Source organism: Bos javanicus, chromosome X (assembly GCF_032452875.1).
Source record: "Bos javanicus breed banteng chromosome X, ARS-OSU_banteng_1.0, whole genome shotgun sequence".
Classification (NCBI taxonomy): Eukaryota; Metazoa; Chordata; class Mammalia; order Artiodactyla; family Bovidae; genus Bos; species Bos javanicus.
In genome coordinates, this window is record NC_083897.1 from 107,894,720 (window position 1) to 107,911,126 (window position 16,407).

At 40.7% G+C, this 16,407-nt stretch overlaps 1 protein-coding gene across 1 annotated transcript; it reads left to right on the forward strand.

The window, feature by feature from the left end:
* The first annotated feature begins 1,301 nt into the window (after positions 1-1,301).
* On the forward strand, positions 1,302-12,096 carry DYNLT3 (dynein light chain Tctex-type 3). Its single transcript, XM_061410451.1, has 5 exons — positions 1,302-1,486; positions 4,442-4,483; positions 8,930-9,053; positions 9,665-9,742; positions 10,261-12,096. Exons 1-5 carry the CDS (start codon positions 1,457-1,459, stop codon positions 10,335-10,337), a joined length of 351 nt encoding a protein of 116 aa, XP_061266435.1. The 5' UTR covers positions 1,302-1,456; the 3' UTR covers positions 10,338-12,096.
* The last annotated feature ends 4,311 nt before the right edge of the window (positions 12,097-16,407 follow it).

The window sequence follows — 16,407 nt, forward strand, 5'->3', positions numbered from 1 at the left end:
CCTGAAGACAAGACTCCCAGGAACTTGAAGGAAAGATTTGCCTTACTAAGAAAAATCAATAAACCCAAGTCAGTGTGCACTTTTTTCATTGGATGTGATAACTTCATTCCTTGTAACACAAGAATTGCTGCAGCTATGTATGACCATGACCAAATATTGCTGATATGCTGAGGATAGTAGAATGGAAAGCTGGACAGCTCAAAGGTTCCAAAAACTTGTTGAGCTATTGAACCAACCTGGAACATGTCTACTGTTGTATTTCTGACTATACCAGAAAACAAAGGTCCTTAGTATTTCAGCTCATCCTATTTGAATCTTCTTTTTCTTGCAACCCGGATGCTAACAGAGCTATAGTGGTTTTAAAGCATGGTCCCTAAAGCATTTGACATTTATTGAATGTCAAATATTATAGAAAGGTAGGCAGCTTCTAGAAGCTGGAAAGGCAAGGAAATGGATTCTCCCCTTAAGCCTCCAAAGGGAATGTAGTTCTACAGGCTCATTTTAGATTTCTGACCTTCGTGCTGCCTTAAGCCACAAAATTTATGATAATTTGTTACAGCAACAAGAGGAAACTAATACAGTGATTAAGAACTTGGGTGCTGCTATCAGCCTCCTAAGTTTAAATTCTTCTACTACTTACTGAATATGAGACCTTGGGTAAATTAAACTCTCTACCCTGCAGTTTCATCTCGAAAAATGGGATGATGGTAACAGAAGCAAACCTGCTGGGTTGTCATGGGTTTAAATGAGAAACTACTTAGGAGTATCTGAAGCTTTATAACTTAAAAACAAATGTAACTATTGTTCTGCTAATATTTATAATTTAGTATATTTGTACCTTCTCTCCTATAAATCAGTTGTGTTTTTTTTTTACATAGTCATGGAGGAGGAAGGGTGTGAGAGCCTCTACCTACAGCATCTTATTTGATGCCACAACCAGTCATAAAATAAGTATAATTTTGTTTTCATATGGGAAAACTGAGGTTGTGGAAGGTTAATTTTTCCAAGTGACATAGCTAGTAAGAAGACAAATCAAAGCAACTTATTCACCATTGCATTCATTACACTATTTGCGGGATGATGCATGAATATGTGCAAATAACCATTGCAGTGGGCACTCCTAAATAATGAGGACTCTAGACAGACTGACACTAGGTCACCCTTTCTTGACCCTCACTGGCACAAATCCTAGCTCTTTAACAGCAAACTACGGTTTCCAGAATGGTTGGAGGCAACGGAGAGAGACACCCAGTTGCAGGAGCTCTGCGGGAGAGTGGTGATGGCAGGGCTGGGATGAGGGGAAAGGAGGGTGGAGCCACTGCGAGGACGCAAAGGCGGGGCCTGCGTGGGGAACGCCCCGGGCCATGCACGGAGGCGGGGCCTCCCCCGAGGCCAGTGCGCGGCCGCGGAGCTTGACCCGCCCATAGCTCCGCCCCCCAGGAGACTCGGCGCCACCATGGAGGAGTACCATCGCCCCTGCGACGAGGTACCGCCCCTCCGCCGCCCCCGAGCGACCCCCGCCCCCGCCCGTTTCGGCACTTTGTCTCGGCAGGGTGGTCTCCTGGCATCCAGCAGCCAAGAGAGTTGGGGTGCAGCGTCCGCCGTGCCTAGGTCCTCTCCACAGGGCCTGGGATCCGCCCCGCCCTTCTTCGGCCCCCAACCCCGAGGCCTTGAGGGTGGGGTGAGAGTCGGGATGGCAGGAGCTACTGGGAGCGCTGGGGGCTGGCAGTGGGGTCGGGGCCGAAGGTTAGAAGCCTTGACTTAGGGTGCGTGGGGTGGCGGGAGCCGCCCGTCTACAGGGCGGGCCTTGGGAACCGGTCTTCCTGGCTGCTTCCTCTGCCCCTTGGTGTCCCCAAAGCAGGGGCCACATCCCTGCCAAGCGAGGCCCTGGTGGCAGAGCCGCTGCCCCTCCCAGGCGCTCTCACTGTGGTGGTTTGGAAGGAGGTACTTTATGGATTAGGAGCCCTTGCTTATTGACTCAGGCTTCCCAAAACTTCACCAGAAGCCCGTGATGTCAATTGTCATCTTCCTGTTACCCACAGGGGACTGTGACTTTCATGGCGGCTAAGTCAAAGTTAGAACTGCCAGAAATGACAGCCACTCCATTTGAACCCAGACCTCTGACTACACAGCTACAACTCTGGCTTCTCTCTAACCAGGAGGAGGATGAGGCCTGTTGGATCCCAGCATAACCTGTGACAGGGCAGAACAGACAAAGACATTTTCTGTCCAGTGGTAGCCACAGGTGAATGGTGCCGTGAAATAAAACTAGGCAGGCACCTGGTGGAGGTGCAGCATAAAATAGTGTATTATTAGACCCCTGGAAGGGCGTTCTGGACCATTCATCTTTAGGATGTGAGCTTTTGCAGAAGTTAAGATCACATTTAAACTCAGGCTGCTATGATGCAGGTGGCATACAGGCTTCAAGGTTAGTGGTTTTCTTATTTTAGAAATTGAAACATAAGCAATTTCATCCTCAAGGCATATCCCCCGAAAGTACCAGTCTCCTGACTCCTGAGAGGGTTCTGTACTGCTGTTGCTGCTAAGGTGGTACCCCCTAAATGCCTGTATTATAAAAGAAATAAAATTACATGTGTTACCATGGCCATCCAGTACAACCTGATTCCCTGGTGACCTTCCAAATTGAACGGAAATGGACATTATTTAGTTTGTAGACCACTTTTGAAAATAGATAAGGACCTTATTTGAAGGTAAAATTATTTTAATAGGGGCAGTTGTGACACCTGTTTTCATGATTATTCTGATGATTTAGGGTGTTGTTGGGGAATTATCTGGTATAATTAAATAAGTTGAAAATACTTTAAATCTGTACTCAACAAGGTACTTATTTTCAGAATTTACTTCGGTTTTTTAACTATTTTGTTGTATAGTGGGATTTACAAACATGCTGATGTCATAAAGCACCTAAAAAATGTCTCCATGGAAACAAGTCATGTACTACCTGAAATGTTTTGGTTTAGACTGAGATCTTATCACATAACCTATTTCTTGACTCTAGGACATTTTTTAGTCATTAATAGTTGCTTTTAACTCAAGATTGTATCAGGCCACTCCCCAAGAAAGACAAAGTTGCCAGACCTGTTGTATTATGGGCATAGATTAAAGGTCTAAATATTATTTATATGTTATAAAGTGACAGTAATTTGGAATGATCAAGTATTTTCATAAACTTTAACTCAGGAAAGCCACATAAATTGCCAAGCATAAGTTAAGAACAAAATTCAAACTTACCAGCATTCTTTTTTCATGGCCCCCCTCATTATTATTTGGTCACAACTATTTCCTGTGTACTGATAACACATATGTCTGTCTCCTGTTTCCTGAGCTTTACAACACAATGATCTGCAGTCTGGGTGTTTATCAGAATCACCAGGAAAACACTTTTTTTTTTCTTGTGCTGCCCATATCTTTGTAAAAAAATTTTTATTTTATGTTGGAGTATAGTTGATTTGCAGTGTTGTGATAGTTTCAGGTGTACAACAAAATTATTTAGTTATACATGTATATATTCTTTTTCAGACTCTTGTCCCATGTAGGTTATTATAGAATATTAAGTTGAGTTCCCTGTGCTATATAAATAGGTCCTTGTTGAGTATCTATTTTATATATAGTAGTGTGTATATGCTAGGAGAAGGCGATGGCAACCCACTCCAGTACTCTTGCCTGGAAAATCCCATGGATGGAGGAGTGGCGGGCTGCAGTCCATGAGGTCGCGAAGAGTCGGACATGACTGAGTGACTTCACTTTTACTTTTCACTTTCATGCATTGGAGAAGGAAATGGCAACCCACTCCAGTGTTCTTGCCTGGAGCATCCCAGGGATGGGGGAGCCTGGTGGGCTGCCGTCTTATGGGGTCGCATAGAGTCGAACACGACTGAAGCGACTTAGCAGCAGCAGCAGCAGCAGCAACAGTAGCAGTGTGTATATGAGTGCTCACATTCTCAGTCATGTCTGACTCTTTTGCCACCCTGTGGGCTTACTAGACTCCTCTGCCCATGGAATTTTCCAGGCAAGAATACTGGAGTGGGGTGCCATTTCCTCCTCCAGGGGATCTTCCCAATCCAGGGATGGAACCCTCATCTCTTGCATCTCCTGTGTTGGCAGGCAGATTCTTTACCACTAGCACCACCTGGGAAACCCCATATGAGTAAAGCACTTTAAGAAAAATGTTGCCTAGGCTCTGCCCAAGATCTAATAAGTGAAAATCTCCAGGGAGGTAGGTGGCATGGCATTTTGCGATTTTAAAGATCAAGGTGGGATTAGTAGCCTCAGTAATCTAATCCTAATGCCCCTTTTCACTGCGGTCCCCTGTCACCAATACCTGTCTAGGCCAGCCTAGGGTATTCTGTGTAGCATCATAGCTCCCAGGAGAAGGAAGTCTGTGTTGAAAGCCACTATATCTTTTGTTTTCCATCCTTAGGTTGGCTTCAATGCTGATGAAGCCCACAATATTGTTAAAGAGGTGAGTTATGTATCTTGTTTATCTTGAAGATTGATGCGTTGGTGAAATTTTTTAAAACTGTGTTTTCACTTTCAGTACAAAGTTAAAAGCCTGAGTATTAAACAAGATTTTTAATATTCATTCACTAATTCTTTATAGGGCTGCTTCTGTGTTTGTTATATTGCATGCTGTCAGTCATATTGTATGCTCTTAGGCATCTTGAGGCTTACCCTGAAAGGGATATTTAAGTGTTGATCTAGAATATTGGCTTGCTGTTTTCTAAAGCTGATTTTCTGTCTTTTGAATAAAATAACTTTTATTCCAATGGGGCCACATATTATTGTAAATGTTTAATAGTTCAGAATCATGTATTAAAACTTTGTAGCCAGGAATATTTCGTTATTAAAACAAAATGCAGGATCTTGCCTAGCAGTCAAGTGGTTAAGATTTTGCCTTCCAGTGCAGGCGGCATGGGTTTAATCACGCCCCCCCCCAAAAAAAAAAATAGAAGCAATATTGTAACAAATATGATATAGAGTTAAAAATACTAAACCACTAATTTTTTTTAATGAAATCATGATTTTAAAAATGCAAAGTTTTCCATACTTTGACAATGCAGAAGCACAAATGAGAGCATTGGGGAGGCGGAAGATAGCATGGATCACGGGAGGGCAGGAATGATAGCAGCCTCATTTTTCAAAGTGGAAAGTCAACAAAGACTGTCCTTGCTGGATGGAACATGAAGCAAAGGATGCTGAGGTATTGGAGGAGTCTTCTCAATGGTACCTGCTTCTTTACACAGATTATGAACCACATGAAAAGACTAAAGAGTGAGTACAAGGAGAATCAAATATCATCTTTGTTATTGGTTAAAAACTAAAGATTGGGGTTTCCCTGGAGGCTCTGTGGTCAAGAATCCACCTGCCAATTCAGGAGATGTGGGTGTGATCCCTGGGTTGGGAACATTCCCTGGAAGAGGAAATGGCACCCCACTCCAGTATTCTTGCCTGGGAAATGCCATGGACAGAAGAGCCTGGTGGGCTACAGTCCATGCGGTTGCTGAAGAGGCATGACTGAGGGACTGAACGACAACAAGATTAGAGATGGGAGCTTGTTTTTCAAACTGCGTACCGGTTCAGTTCAGACCTCTGAAGAGGCATCCAGGGAAAAGTTAGAGTCAGCAGAAACACTTAACCAGGCTGGTGCCTTTCGTTGGTTTGGGTGAAGAGGGAAGGAGAAACCCAATACTCAGGTCCACAGCATTTGGAGATCACACCCACATCTCCTGAATTGGCAGGTGGATTCTTGACCACAGAGCCTCCAGGGAAGCCCCAATCTTTAATCTAGTTTTTAACCAATAACAAAGGTGATATCTGATTCTCCTTGTACTCACTCTTTAGACTGGCTCTCCCAGATGAGAAGGGTGGAGCACCAGCAGGTAACTTGCTCCCCCTCCATGGGGAGGAATGATAACAGGTGGGGCAAGAGGCCAGGGATGATCAGGAAAAATCCTCTGTGTAGAAAGAAACATCCAGAGTAGAAAAGAAACGTGCTCCTAATGGTGTAAATATACTGAAATAAAAATAGTGAATTCACTATATTGAGGGGACATGGTTGGGGCAGGAGGTGGCAGGTGGTCACAGGGAACTAAATTTTCATATCATAGCAATAAAAACGTTATCTGGAGATATGTAAGGGACCCTTAAGAGATTTTAAAAACCAGTTGTACCCTTAAAGTGTTTGCTCTGCAGAAGGGGGCTAAGGATGAGGGGAAAAAAAGTAGGGAGGAGAGGATTTTTGCTTTTCATTGTAAACTCTTCTGTTGGATTTTTCAACCCACATGCATGGGTTACTTAAATAGTTTATTCAGGTAAAAGAACCATGCTTCTTAAAATGTGATACACATACTTAGTGGTGGTTAGGTGGTCCTAGAAGCCACTGAGTGTGTTTTAGGGCATCAGTTTTATTTCCATACTTGCAAGAAGGGGTTAAGTAATATAAATAACCATTTTCAAATACGGATAACAAACGGATACAATGGATACAAATGGATACACTATGGAGTCAAAAGCAAGCTTCATTTGAAATTTTCATATGAAATATGAGACTTGAAAGATATCTCAGGTTTTCCACAGGTGGCATTTTGCTACTAGTCTATTCTTTTTCCTCTCCCTGAGCCAACTCTGTTTGCTATTGAGACATTAAAAAGTTGAGGGAGAGAGGTGGGGGAAGGAGGGAAGGTGGACAGAGAGTGGGGTGGGGAGAGAGAGCGCTACTGAAAACATTTCAACACTTCCCAGATGACTGTATAATTTCAGCAGGCATTTTTGTTTTTCTTATCTTCTGCCAGTCTCCTTATTTTCTTAAGAGTCCTTGCTCTGAGCTCCTCTGCTACTATATTTTTCCTACTGAAGTGTTAGAGCCACTCACTCATCAGTGATATGCATATATTTTATTCATTGTCAGTAATAGAATTTGCCACAAACACATTTTGGTAGAAAAAGTGGGTTACAAATGGAATTAACTTGGAGCTTAATCTAAAGTACATTTGATTCAGGATGTCCAGAGAGTATATCAAAGCCAATATTACTTGAACAGCAAACATGTATGGAGTGTCTGCTACGTGCCTGACTTCTGAGTTTTGCCCTGTGGATACAGAGCAGGTTAAGGACCTCATTATCTAGTAGGTCTCCTGGTTAATGGTAATGAAGAGGCTAAATGTTAATTAATAGTAATTAGCAGGGTTATTTACAATGGCATCCACAGGCCCCGGATGTTTCTATTGCTTCAAACAGAAACTGAAGTGGTCCTATTAGATAATGTGAAAGGGAACAAGGGCTCTTGTTTCTCATTAAGGTATGGCAGTCTAGGGAGAGGCAGAGGTTTCCCAAAGACTGTCAGCTTGGGAATGGTAAAGCCAGAATGAAATTGCTGGCCCACTGACCCTTGGGCCACTGACTCTCCTAACTCTTCATGTTATTGAACGTCCTGGGAGAATAATTTGAGCCATGTTACTTTCTTCAGTCCCTCTAAATTTCATTTCTCTTTTTATATTTTATAATTAGTGAAGATATTATACCATCCAGCTTAGGATTCCATATTAATTAATGCCTCTTGCAGGCAGACTCTTTACTGTCTGAGTCACGAGGGAAGCCCATTAATGCCTCTGCATGCGTGCTCAGTCATGTCTGACTCTTTGCAGCCCCATGGACCATAGCCCGCCAGGCTCTTCTGTCCTTGGGATTTTCCAGGCAAGAATACTGGAGTGGGTTGCCATTTCCTCCTCCAGGGGATCTTCCTGACCCCGGGATTGAACCCGCATCTCCTGCATTGGCAGGCGGATTCTTTACCACTGAGCCACCTGGGAAGCCATTAATGCCTCTGCTGCTGCTGCTAAGTTGCTTCAGTCGTGTCCGACTCTGCCTGTACTATAGTCCAATTGTAGTAAATGAAAGCTGTGCACCTGTGTGTATGTCTGTCTTATTAAGCTGGATTCTATGAATGAACTGAATAAATGCTTTACTCTCCTGGCTCTATCCCTTGAATTAAAAATAGTAGCAGCCAAATAAGTCAAGAGAAAGACAAATACTATATGATCTCACTTATATGTGGAATCTAAAAAACCCCAAACTCATAGAAGCAGTAGAATGATAATTGTCATGGGGTGGGGAAGATGTCAGTCAGAGGGTACAAACTTCTAGTTATAAGATAAATAAGGGACTTCCCTGGTGGTCCAGTGGTTGGGAAAATAGGGGTTTCAAGAGATGAAGTCACTTGCAAAAGGTCACACTAGGGTGGGAGAGGTAAGTCTTAAAGTGAGTCTTAGAGTCTTAAAACCTAAGACTGTGATGCTACACCAGTGCTCTTCATCAAGTATCAGAAGTGGATACTAGTGAACACTGTGGGAAAATGTTTAACTGTTTCTAGAGTGCCTGAAAAGTAGTGTTTGTTGATGATTCACTTTTAGTGTTAGGTGTGCTTGCTCTTTGATAGCTAAGCATTATATGGATGAAAATATAATTATTGTACATGAGAAATATATTTTTTCATTTGTCTCCTTTGTTTCTAGCATCTGAAACCTAGGTCAAATCTCAGGTGTTGCAAAGCCATTCTTTAACCAATTGATATCACCCTTTTAAAATCACCCCCCCATAATCATTTTACAACATAACTTATCACCCTGGATTGGTCTTCCTTGTGTGATAGAGTTCTTTTATTAGCTTCTCTGCTAGGCTGTTGAGTTCTTTACAGTAGAGGCCATGTCACATTTATCTTTACATGGCCTGTAATATCTCAGAGTGAGATAATGCACGCAGAAATGCTTTGAAAATTCTCCAACAGTTAGAGACAATGCATAATAAATATTTACCAGATGCGTATTTTCTAAAATGTTTTATTGGGTTATATTTTATATTTTGAATAAATCTTTTCCTGCAATATGTGTATAATTGTCCTCTGCCCTTTTAGTGTATAGATGGGGTCTTGGGAGGTGAAGATTATAATCAGAACAATATCAACCAATGGACTGCAAGCATAGTGGAACAATCCCTAGCACATCTGGTTAAGTTGGGAAAAGCTTATAAGTATATTGGTAAGTATTTGTGTCCTTCCTCATTAGTTTACTCACTTTAGTCTCTGTGGTTTTCTCTGAATTTAGAGAATGTAAATGAATGATAGACCCTCAAGTTGGATACTAATAGGGTGTGAAGGACTTTTGACTTATTCATCCCCAAATAATCTGTGATAATACCTGAAAGATGGAGATCTCTTGCTACTCAAAAGCAGTTTGTGCTCCTGCCAACCATCTACTTGTCTTGGTAACCTTTTACATTTGCATCGGTTATTTTCACTGAAACCGCCTCAGCCCTACTGTCTTTTCAGTAGGATTGCGAGGTGACACATAATATTGATTTTCTTTGTTTCTGTGTCTGAATTATGCCTATGGGACAAGGCACATGATTTGGCCCACATTTTTCCTGTGGTACGATTACCATTGGTTATGGCACTGGGCAACAAACAGACTGGATCCAGTGAGTTCACAATTATTGTAATAAATCATCAAAATGAGAGACTTAGGTTTTTCAATTGATTCACTGAAGGCTTTGTTTTCTGTTATTTATTTATTTATATAGCATTTACTGCTCTGAACTCAAACACTTACTTTTCCTTTTAAGTGTTCTCACTCTGCATCTTTATTTTTAGTGACCTGTGCAGTGGTCCAGAGGAGTCCATATGGCTTTCACACAGCCAGCTCATGTTTTTGGGACACCACATCTGATGGTAAGAGGCTTTGTATGTGCGTGCTAAGTCACTTCAGTCCTGTCCGACTGTTTGTGACCCCATGGACTGTAGCCCACCAGGTTCCTTTGTCTACGGGATTTCCCGGGCAGGAATACTGGAGTGGGTTGCCATTTCCTACTCCAGGGGATCTTCCTGCCCCAGGGATTGAACCCACATCTCTTATGTCTCCTGCACTGGCAGGCAGGCTCTTTACCACTAGCGCCATCTGGGAACCCCTAAGAGACTTTAAGCTGACTCAAACAAAATCCAACTTCTGATAAAGTTAAATAGTGGTCCTTGTTATTAAATCTTTATTTATCTCTACTTAAATTCCCACAAGACTTGATCAACAGAATTGCTTTATACCTAGTGGCAAGTCTGCTATCAGACAAATAGGAAAGGGGAAGAGTTAATGGGTTGTATTAAATATGATATTAAAACCTATGAAAAATGTATATATATTCCTGATAATTTTGATGTTTATGATGTTTCTGAGTCCCTTCGTTGTGTGTTTTCAGGAACCTGCACTGTAAGATGGGAGAACCGAACCATGAACTGTATCGTCAATGTTTTTGCCATTGCTATTGTCCTGTAGCTGGCTAAAAATACTTGGCCAAAGCCATTAACCTAAGAATTTGTCAGTGTATCCTTTCTAAAAAGAGTAACAGTTACTTATTCATATGCTAGATGACAAGTGTGCAATATGCTTCAAAACTATCAACAAAAACAGAATAGTGCAAGCAAGCAGTCTCGTAGGAAGTTGGCAGATTTTCTCATTTTCCATACAGGATCATTTAAATAGGGAAAACTTAATGTTAGCAAAAAACAAATATATAAATATGGCATGACATGAAAATACACTCTTAAATTTACACCAGCTTTTCACTAACAATATGTACGTAAGGAGATGGGGAAATCCATGAAGATAATTAAATTTTCTTTCAGCTAGAAAAGTTAACAGGGATAAATATATGAACAAAAATGCTGCAAGGATAACTGTGGAGAAAATGATAAAAATCAGTTAATGCTTAGTTTTTTATTTCTCCTCAGTTGTATGTATGATTTAGTGGAAAGTAATCCCATCCTTTTTTTTTTTTTTTCCATCAACTAGTAGCAACTGTTATTATTAACTTGTTTACCTTTTCTGAGAATAGCTAAATCACTTTTTAAAATTTAAAATTCTTAGATTTACATCTGAGGGCGAATTGAATTGGGTAACCTGAATTCCCTAGGTAAAGAAAATTAGCAAAATAAAATAAAATAAAATTCAAAAAAAAAGAAAATTAGTTACAGCATATGATGAAAGTATAAGACTCCAACAGCTGCCTTACAACTCATTCATTCCAGATAGAAGACGCATTTATTGAATGTCTATTATGAGCTATTTTTCTGTTAATCATAGTTATCAATATGCCGTTCAAACTTTCTTTTGGTACCTAGTCAGTTGGACAACATTTATGTCTGGGAAAGAGAAAAAAATATTGTTTTACAAGAGGAAAAAAGTGAATCTGGTTATCCAAGTAGGAATAAGCAAATGAAAAGCAATTATTACTGACAACTGACAGAGAATCATTGATGTAATTTTAAGAATGGCTCCTAGCAAGCAAAAAACTGCATAAAATATGCAACTCTTAGTTAAAGGCCTTATTATCAGTCTAATACACAAGTAGTAAATTCCATCATTGCTTTAGTTACAATCATCTGTAAATAATTTTAAGTACTTATGAGGGGTTCAAATTGAGTAAAGTGTAAATTAAAAGTATACAATCATTAGCAGGTTATTGAATATCTCAGGGCTTATGAAATGTAGTTAAATTTGTGAAAGAAATAACTGATAAAAAATTAGGGTACACAGCTGGCCACCAAATGCAAAGTCAGTCTGCTATTTAACCTTGAAAACAAAATCAATTTTGCATATTACCACTAATACATGTAGGGAGTGGAACCATGAGTCATTGAATTCCAGGGGGAAAGGAAGGCAGAGTGTTGACAATGTTAAGAGAGTATTCTTGTAGGCATGCTATGTGCATGTTTGATATTTTGCCGAGTAACAATAATTGTTCAGTGTTGAAGAAGATGATTAAGAAAATACAAGGATAGAGTTTAATGCAGTGATCTACACTTTGGCACATTAAATTTTTCAGTGATTACCTTTATGTTAGTTTACGCTGCTGGCTTTGGTGCCCTTGAAGATTTTAATAGTGACCAAAATATATCTGTGCAGTTAAGGCTCGCTTTTGACTATTGTTATTGAAGCCTGATTTTAAGAGAATAATAATCAAAAATACCTCGTGAACTTGCTATCTGCTCTGTTTCTAGTTAAAATGTAATAAAGATTATCTTCCTGCACTGTATGTTTGCTTCTGGATGATCATTGAATAAGAAATGACATCGTCTTTAAGAAATTTTAAATAATAAGAATGGGGACGTGAAATGAATGTTGGACCACAGAGATACATTGTACAGAATAAATGCTGTTAAAATAGCAAGCCAAACACTGGTGTTCACCGGGTGAACACCGATGTTAACATAAATAACAGTTCCTATTTTATGCCTTCTATTATTTTTTAATGAAAAATTATTTTAAAAAGCAGTATAAAATATATTCTGTAACTATTAGCTTCTAATAACTATTTGTGGCAAGGAATTTTGTCCTATTTGTCAACTTGCAATTGAGTTGTTGCTGTTTTGTGTTTTTTTAATTAAGGACTTTAAGTATGTAAAATTAGGGTATTCAGCTGTAAGTACTAACTTGGATTTTGGTAAAGCTATAATTTTATGTTTGTAAAGTACCAGTATACCGCCCTAAATGATAGCAACATCTCATTACGTTTTCTCTGATAAGAAGTACTTTTTTGCTCTTCTTTCCAAGTTGGGTGTTATCTAATTATGAGTCACCGAAAGCATTTTCATCACCTACAGCCGTCATCACATTTTTAAGGTAATCTTACGATACTGCGGATTGTATTTTTAAAGTTTGAGTAAGAAACTATATCCTTGATAACAGGTTTTTAAAAGTGGGATAAAAATCTGTGATTTTTTTTGTGTGTGTGGTAAAGGAATTAGGTCTTTTTTTATCAGATCAGATCAGTCGCTCAGTCGTGTCCGACTCTTTGCAACCCCATGAATCGCAGCACGCCAGGCCTCCCTGTCCATCACCAACTCCCGGAGTTCACTCAGACTCACGACCATCGAGTCAGTGATGCCATCCAGCCTTCTCATCCTCTGTCGTCCCCTTCTCCTCCTGCCCCCAATCCCTCCCAGCATCAGAGTCTTTTCCGATGAGTCAACTCTTCACATGAGGTGGCCAAACTATTGGAGTTTCAGCTTCAGCATCATTCCCTCCAAAGAAATCCCAGGGCTGATCTCCTTCAGAATGGACTGGTTGGATCTCCTTGCAGTCCAAGGGACTCTCAAGAGTCTTCTCCAACACCACAGTTCAAAAGCATCAATTCTTCGGAGCTCAGCCTTCTTCACAGTCCAACTCTCACATCCATACATGACCACAGGAAAAACCATAGCCTTGACTAGACGAACCTTTGTTGGCAAAGTAATGTCTCTGCTTTTGAACATGTTATCTAGGTTGGTCATAACTTTCCTTCCAAGGAGTAAGCGTCTTTTAACTTCATGGCTGCAGTCACCATCTGCAGTGATTTTGGAGCCCAGAAAAATAAAGTCTGACACTGTTTCCACTGTTTGCCCATCTATTTCCCATGAAGTGGTGGGACCGGATGCCATGATCTTCGTTTTCTGAATGTTGAGCTTTCAGCCAACTTTTTCACTCTCCACTTTCACTTTCATCAAGAGGCTTTTGAGTTCCTCTTCACTTTCTGCCATAAGGGTGGTGTCATCTGCATATCTGAGGTTATTGACATTTCTCCCGGCAATCTTGATTCCAGCTTGTGCTTCTTCCAGCCCAGCGTTTCTCATGATGTACTCTGCATATAAGTTAAATAAGCAGGGTGACAATATACAGCCTTGACGAACTCCTTTTCCTATTTGGAACCAGTCTGTTGTTCCATGTCCAGTTCTAACTGTTGCTTCCTGACCTGCATACAAATTTCTCAAGAGGCAGGTCAGATGGTCTGGTATTCCCATCTCTTTCAGAATTTTCCACAGTTTGTTGTGATCCACACAGTCAAAGGCTTTGGCATAGTCAATAAAGCAGAAATAGATGTTTTTCTGGAACTCTCTTGCTTTTTCCATGATCCAGCGGATGTTGGCAATTTGATCCCTGGTTTCTCTGCCTTTTCTAAAATCAGCTTGAACATCAGGAAGTTCACGGTTCACATATTGCTGAAGCCTGGCTTGGAGAATTTTGAGCATGACTTTACTAGCGTATGAGATGAGTGCAATTGTGTGGTAGTTTGAGCATTCTTTGGCATTGCCTTTCTTTGGGATTGGAATGAAAACTGACCTTTTCCAGTCCTGTGGCCACTGCTGAGTTTTCCAAATGTTCTGGCATATTGAGTGCAGCACTTTCACAGCATCATCTTTCAGGATTTGGAATAGCTCAACTGGAATTCCATCACCTCCACTAGCTTTGTTCGTAGTGATGCTTTCTAAGGCCCACTTGACTTCACATTCCAGGATGTCTGGCTCTAGGTCAGTGATCACACCATCGTGATTATCTGGGTTGTGAAGATCTTTTTGTACAGTTCTTCTGTGTATTCTTGCCATCTCTTCTTAATACCTTCTGCTTCTGTTAGGTCCATACCATTTCTGTCCTTTAACGAGCTCATCTTTGCATGAAATGTTCCTTTGGTATCTCTGATTTTCTTGAAGAGATCCCTAGTCTTTCCCATTCTGTTGTTTTCCTCTATTTCTTTGCATTGATTGCTGAAGAAGGCTTTCTTATCTCTTCTTGCTATTCTTTGGAACTCTGCATTCAGATGTTTATATCTTTCCTTTTCTCCTTTGCTTTTCACTTCTCTTCTCTTCACAGCTATTTGTAAGGCCTCCCCAGACAGCCATTTTGCTTTTCTGCATTTCTTTTCTATGGGAATGGTCTTGATCCCTGTCTCCCATACAATGTCACGAACCTCATTCCATAGTTCATCAGGCACTCTATCTATCAGATCTAGGCCCTTAAATCTATTTCTCACTTCCACTGTATAATCATAAGGGATTTGATTTAGGTCATACCTGAATGGTCTAGTGGTTTTCCCCACTTTCTTCAATTTAAGTCTGAATTTGGCAATAAGGATTTCATGGTCTGAGCCACAGTCAGCTCCTGGTCTTGTTTTTGCTGACTGTATAGAGCTTCTCCATCTTTGGCTGCAAAGAATATAATCAGTCTGATTTCGGTGTTGACCTGATTTCGGTGTTGACCATCTGGTGATGTCCATGTATAGAGTCTTCTCTTGTGTTTTTGGAAGAGGGTGTTTGTTATGACCAGTGCATTTTCTTGGCAAAACTCTATCAGTCTTTGCCCTGCTTCATTCCGTATTCCAAGGCCAAATTTGCCTGTTCCTCCAGGTGTTTCTTGACTTCCTACTTTTGCATTCCAGTCCCCTATAATGAAAAGGACATCTTTTTTGGGTGTTAGTTCTAAAAGGTCTTGTAGGTCTTCATAGAACCATTGAACTTCAGCTTCTTCAGCGTTACTGGTTGGGGCATAGACTTGAATTACTGTGATATTGAATGGTTTACCTTGGAAACAAACAGAGATTATTCTTTCATTTTTGAGATTGCATCTAAGTACTGCATTTAGGACTCTTTTGTTGACCATGATGGCCACTCCATTTCTTCTGAGGGATTCCTGCCCACAGTAGTAGATATAATGGTCATCTGAGTTAGATTCACCCATTCCAGTCCATTTCAGTTTGCTGATTCCTAGAATGTCGACATTCACTCTTGCCATCTCTTGTTTGACCACTTCCAAGTTGCCTTGATTCATGGACCTGACATTCCAGGTTCCTATGCAATATTGCTCTTTACAGCATCGGACCTTGCTTCTATCATCAGTCACATCCACAGCTGGGTATTGTTTTTGCTTTGGCTCCATCCCTTCATTCTTTCTGGAGTTATTTCTCCACTGATCTCCAGTAGCATATTGGGCACCTACTGACCTGGGGAGTTTCTCTTTCAGTATCTTATCATTTTACCTTTTCATACTGTTCATGGGGTTCTCAAATCTCTCCACCATGACCCATCCGTCTTGGGTTGCCCCATGGGCATGGCTTAGTTTCATTGAGTTATACAAGGCTGTGGTCCTAGTGTGATTAGATTGACTAGTTTTCTGTGAGTATGGTTTCAGTGTGTTTGCCCTCTGATGCCCTCTTGCAACACCTACTGTCTTACTTGGGTTTCTCTTACCTTGGGCGTGGGGTATCTCTTCACGGCTGCTCCAGCAAAGCACAGCCATTGCTCCTTACCTTGGACGAGGGGTATCTCCTCACCGCCGCCCTTCCTGACCTTCAATAGGTCTTTTTTTTATAACAGACACCAAAGAAAAGTTTGAGTGATGAATTGAAAATTTCACCCCATGCACTAGAATCTACCCAAGGGGAACTTGTTTTATATTCAGAGGTAGAGTTATATTTGTGGCTAAAGAGGCTTATAGTTTCAGTGTCTAATAATTCAATAAAATTGACTTTTGCATATTTACTAAATTCCCTATAAAAGGATCTTAAGCATTCAGCCTTTCCAAGATTTAGATAGCC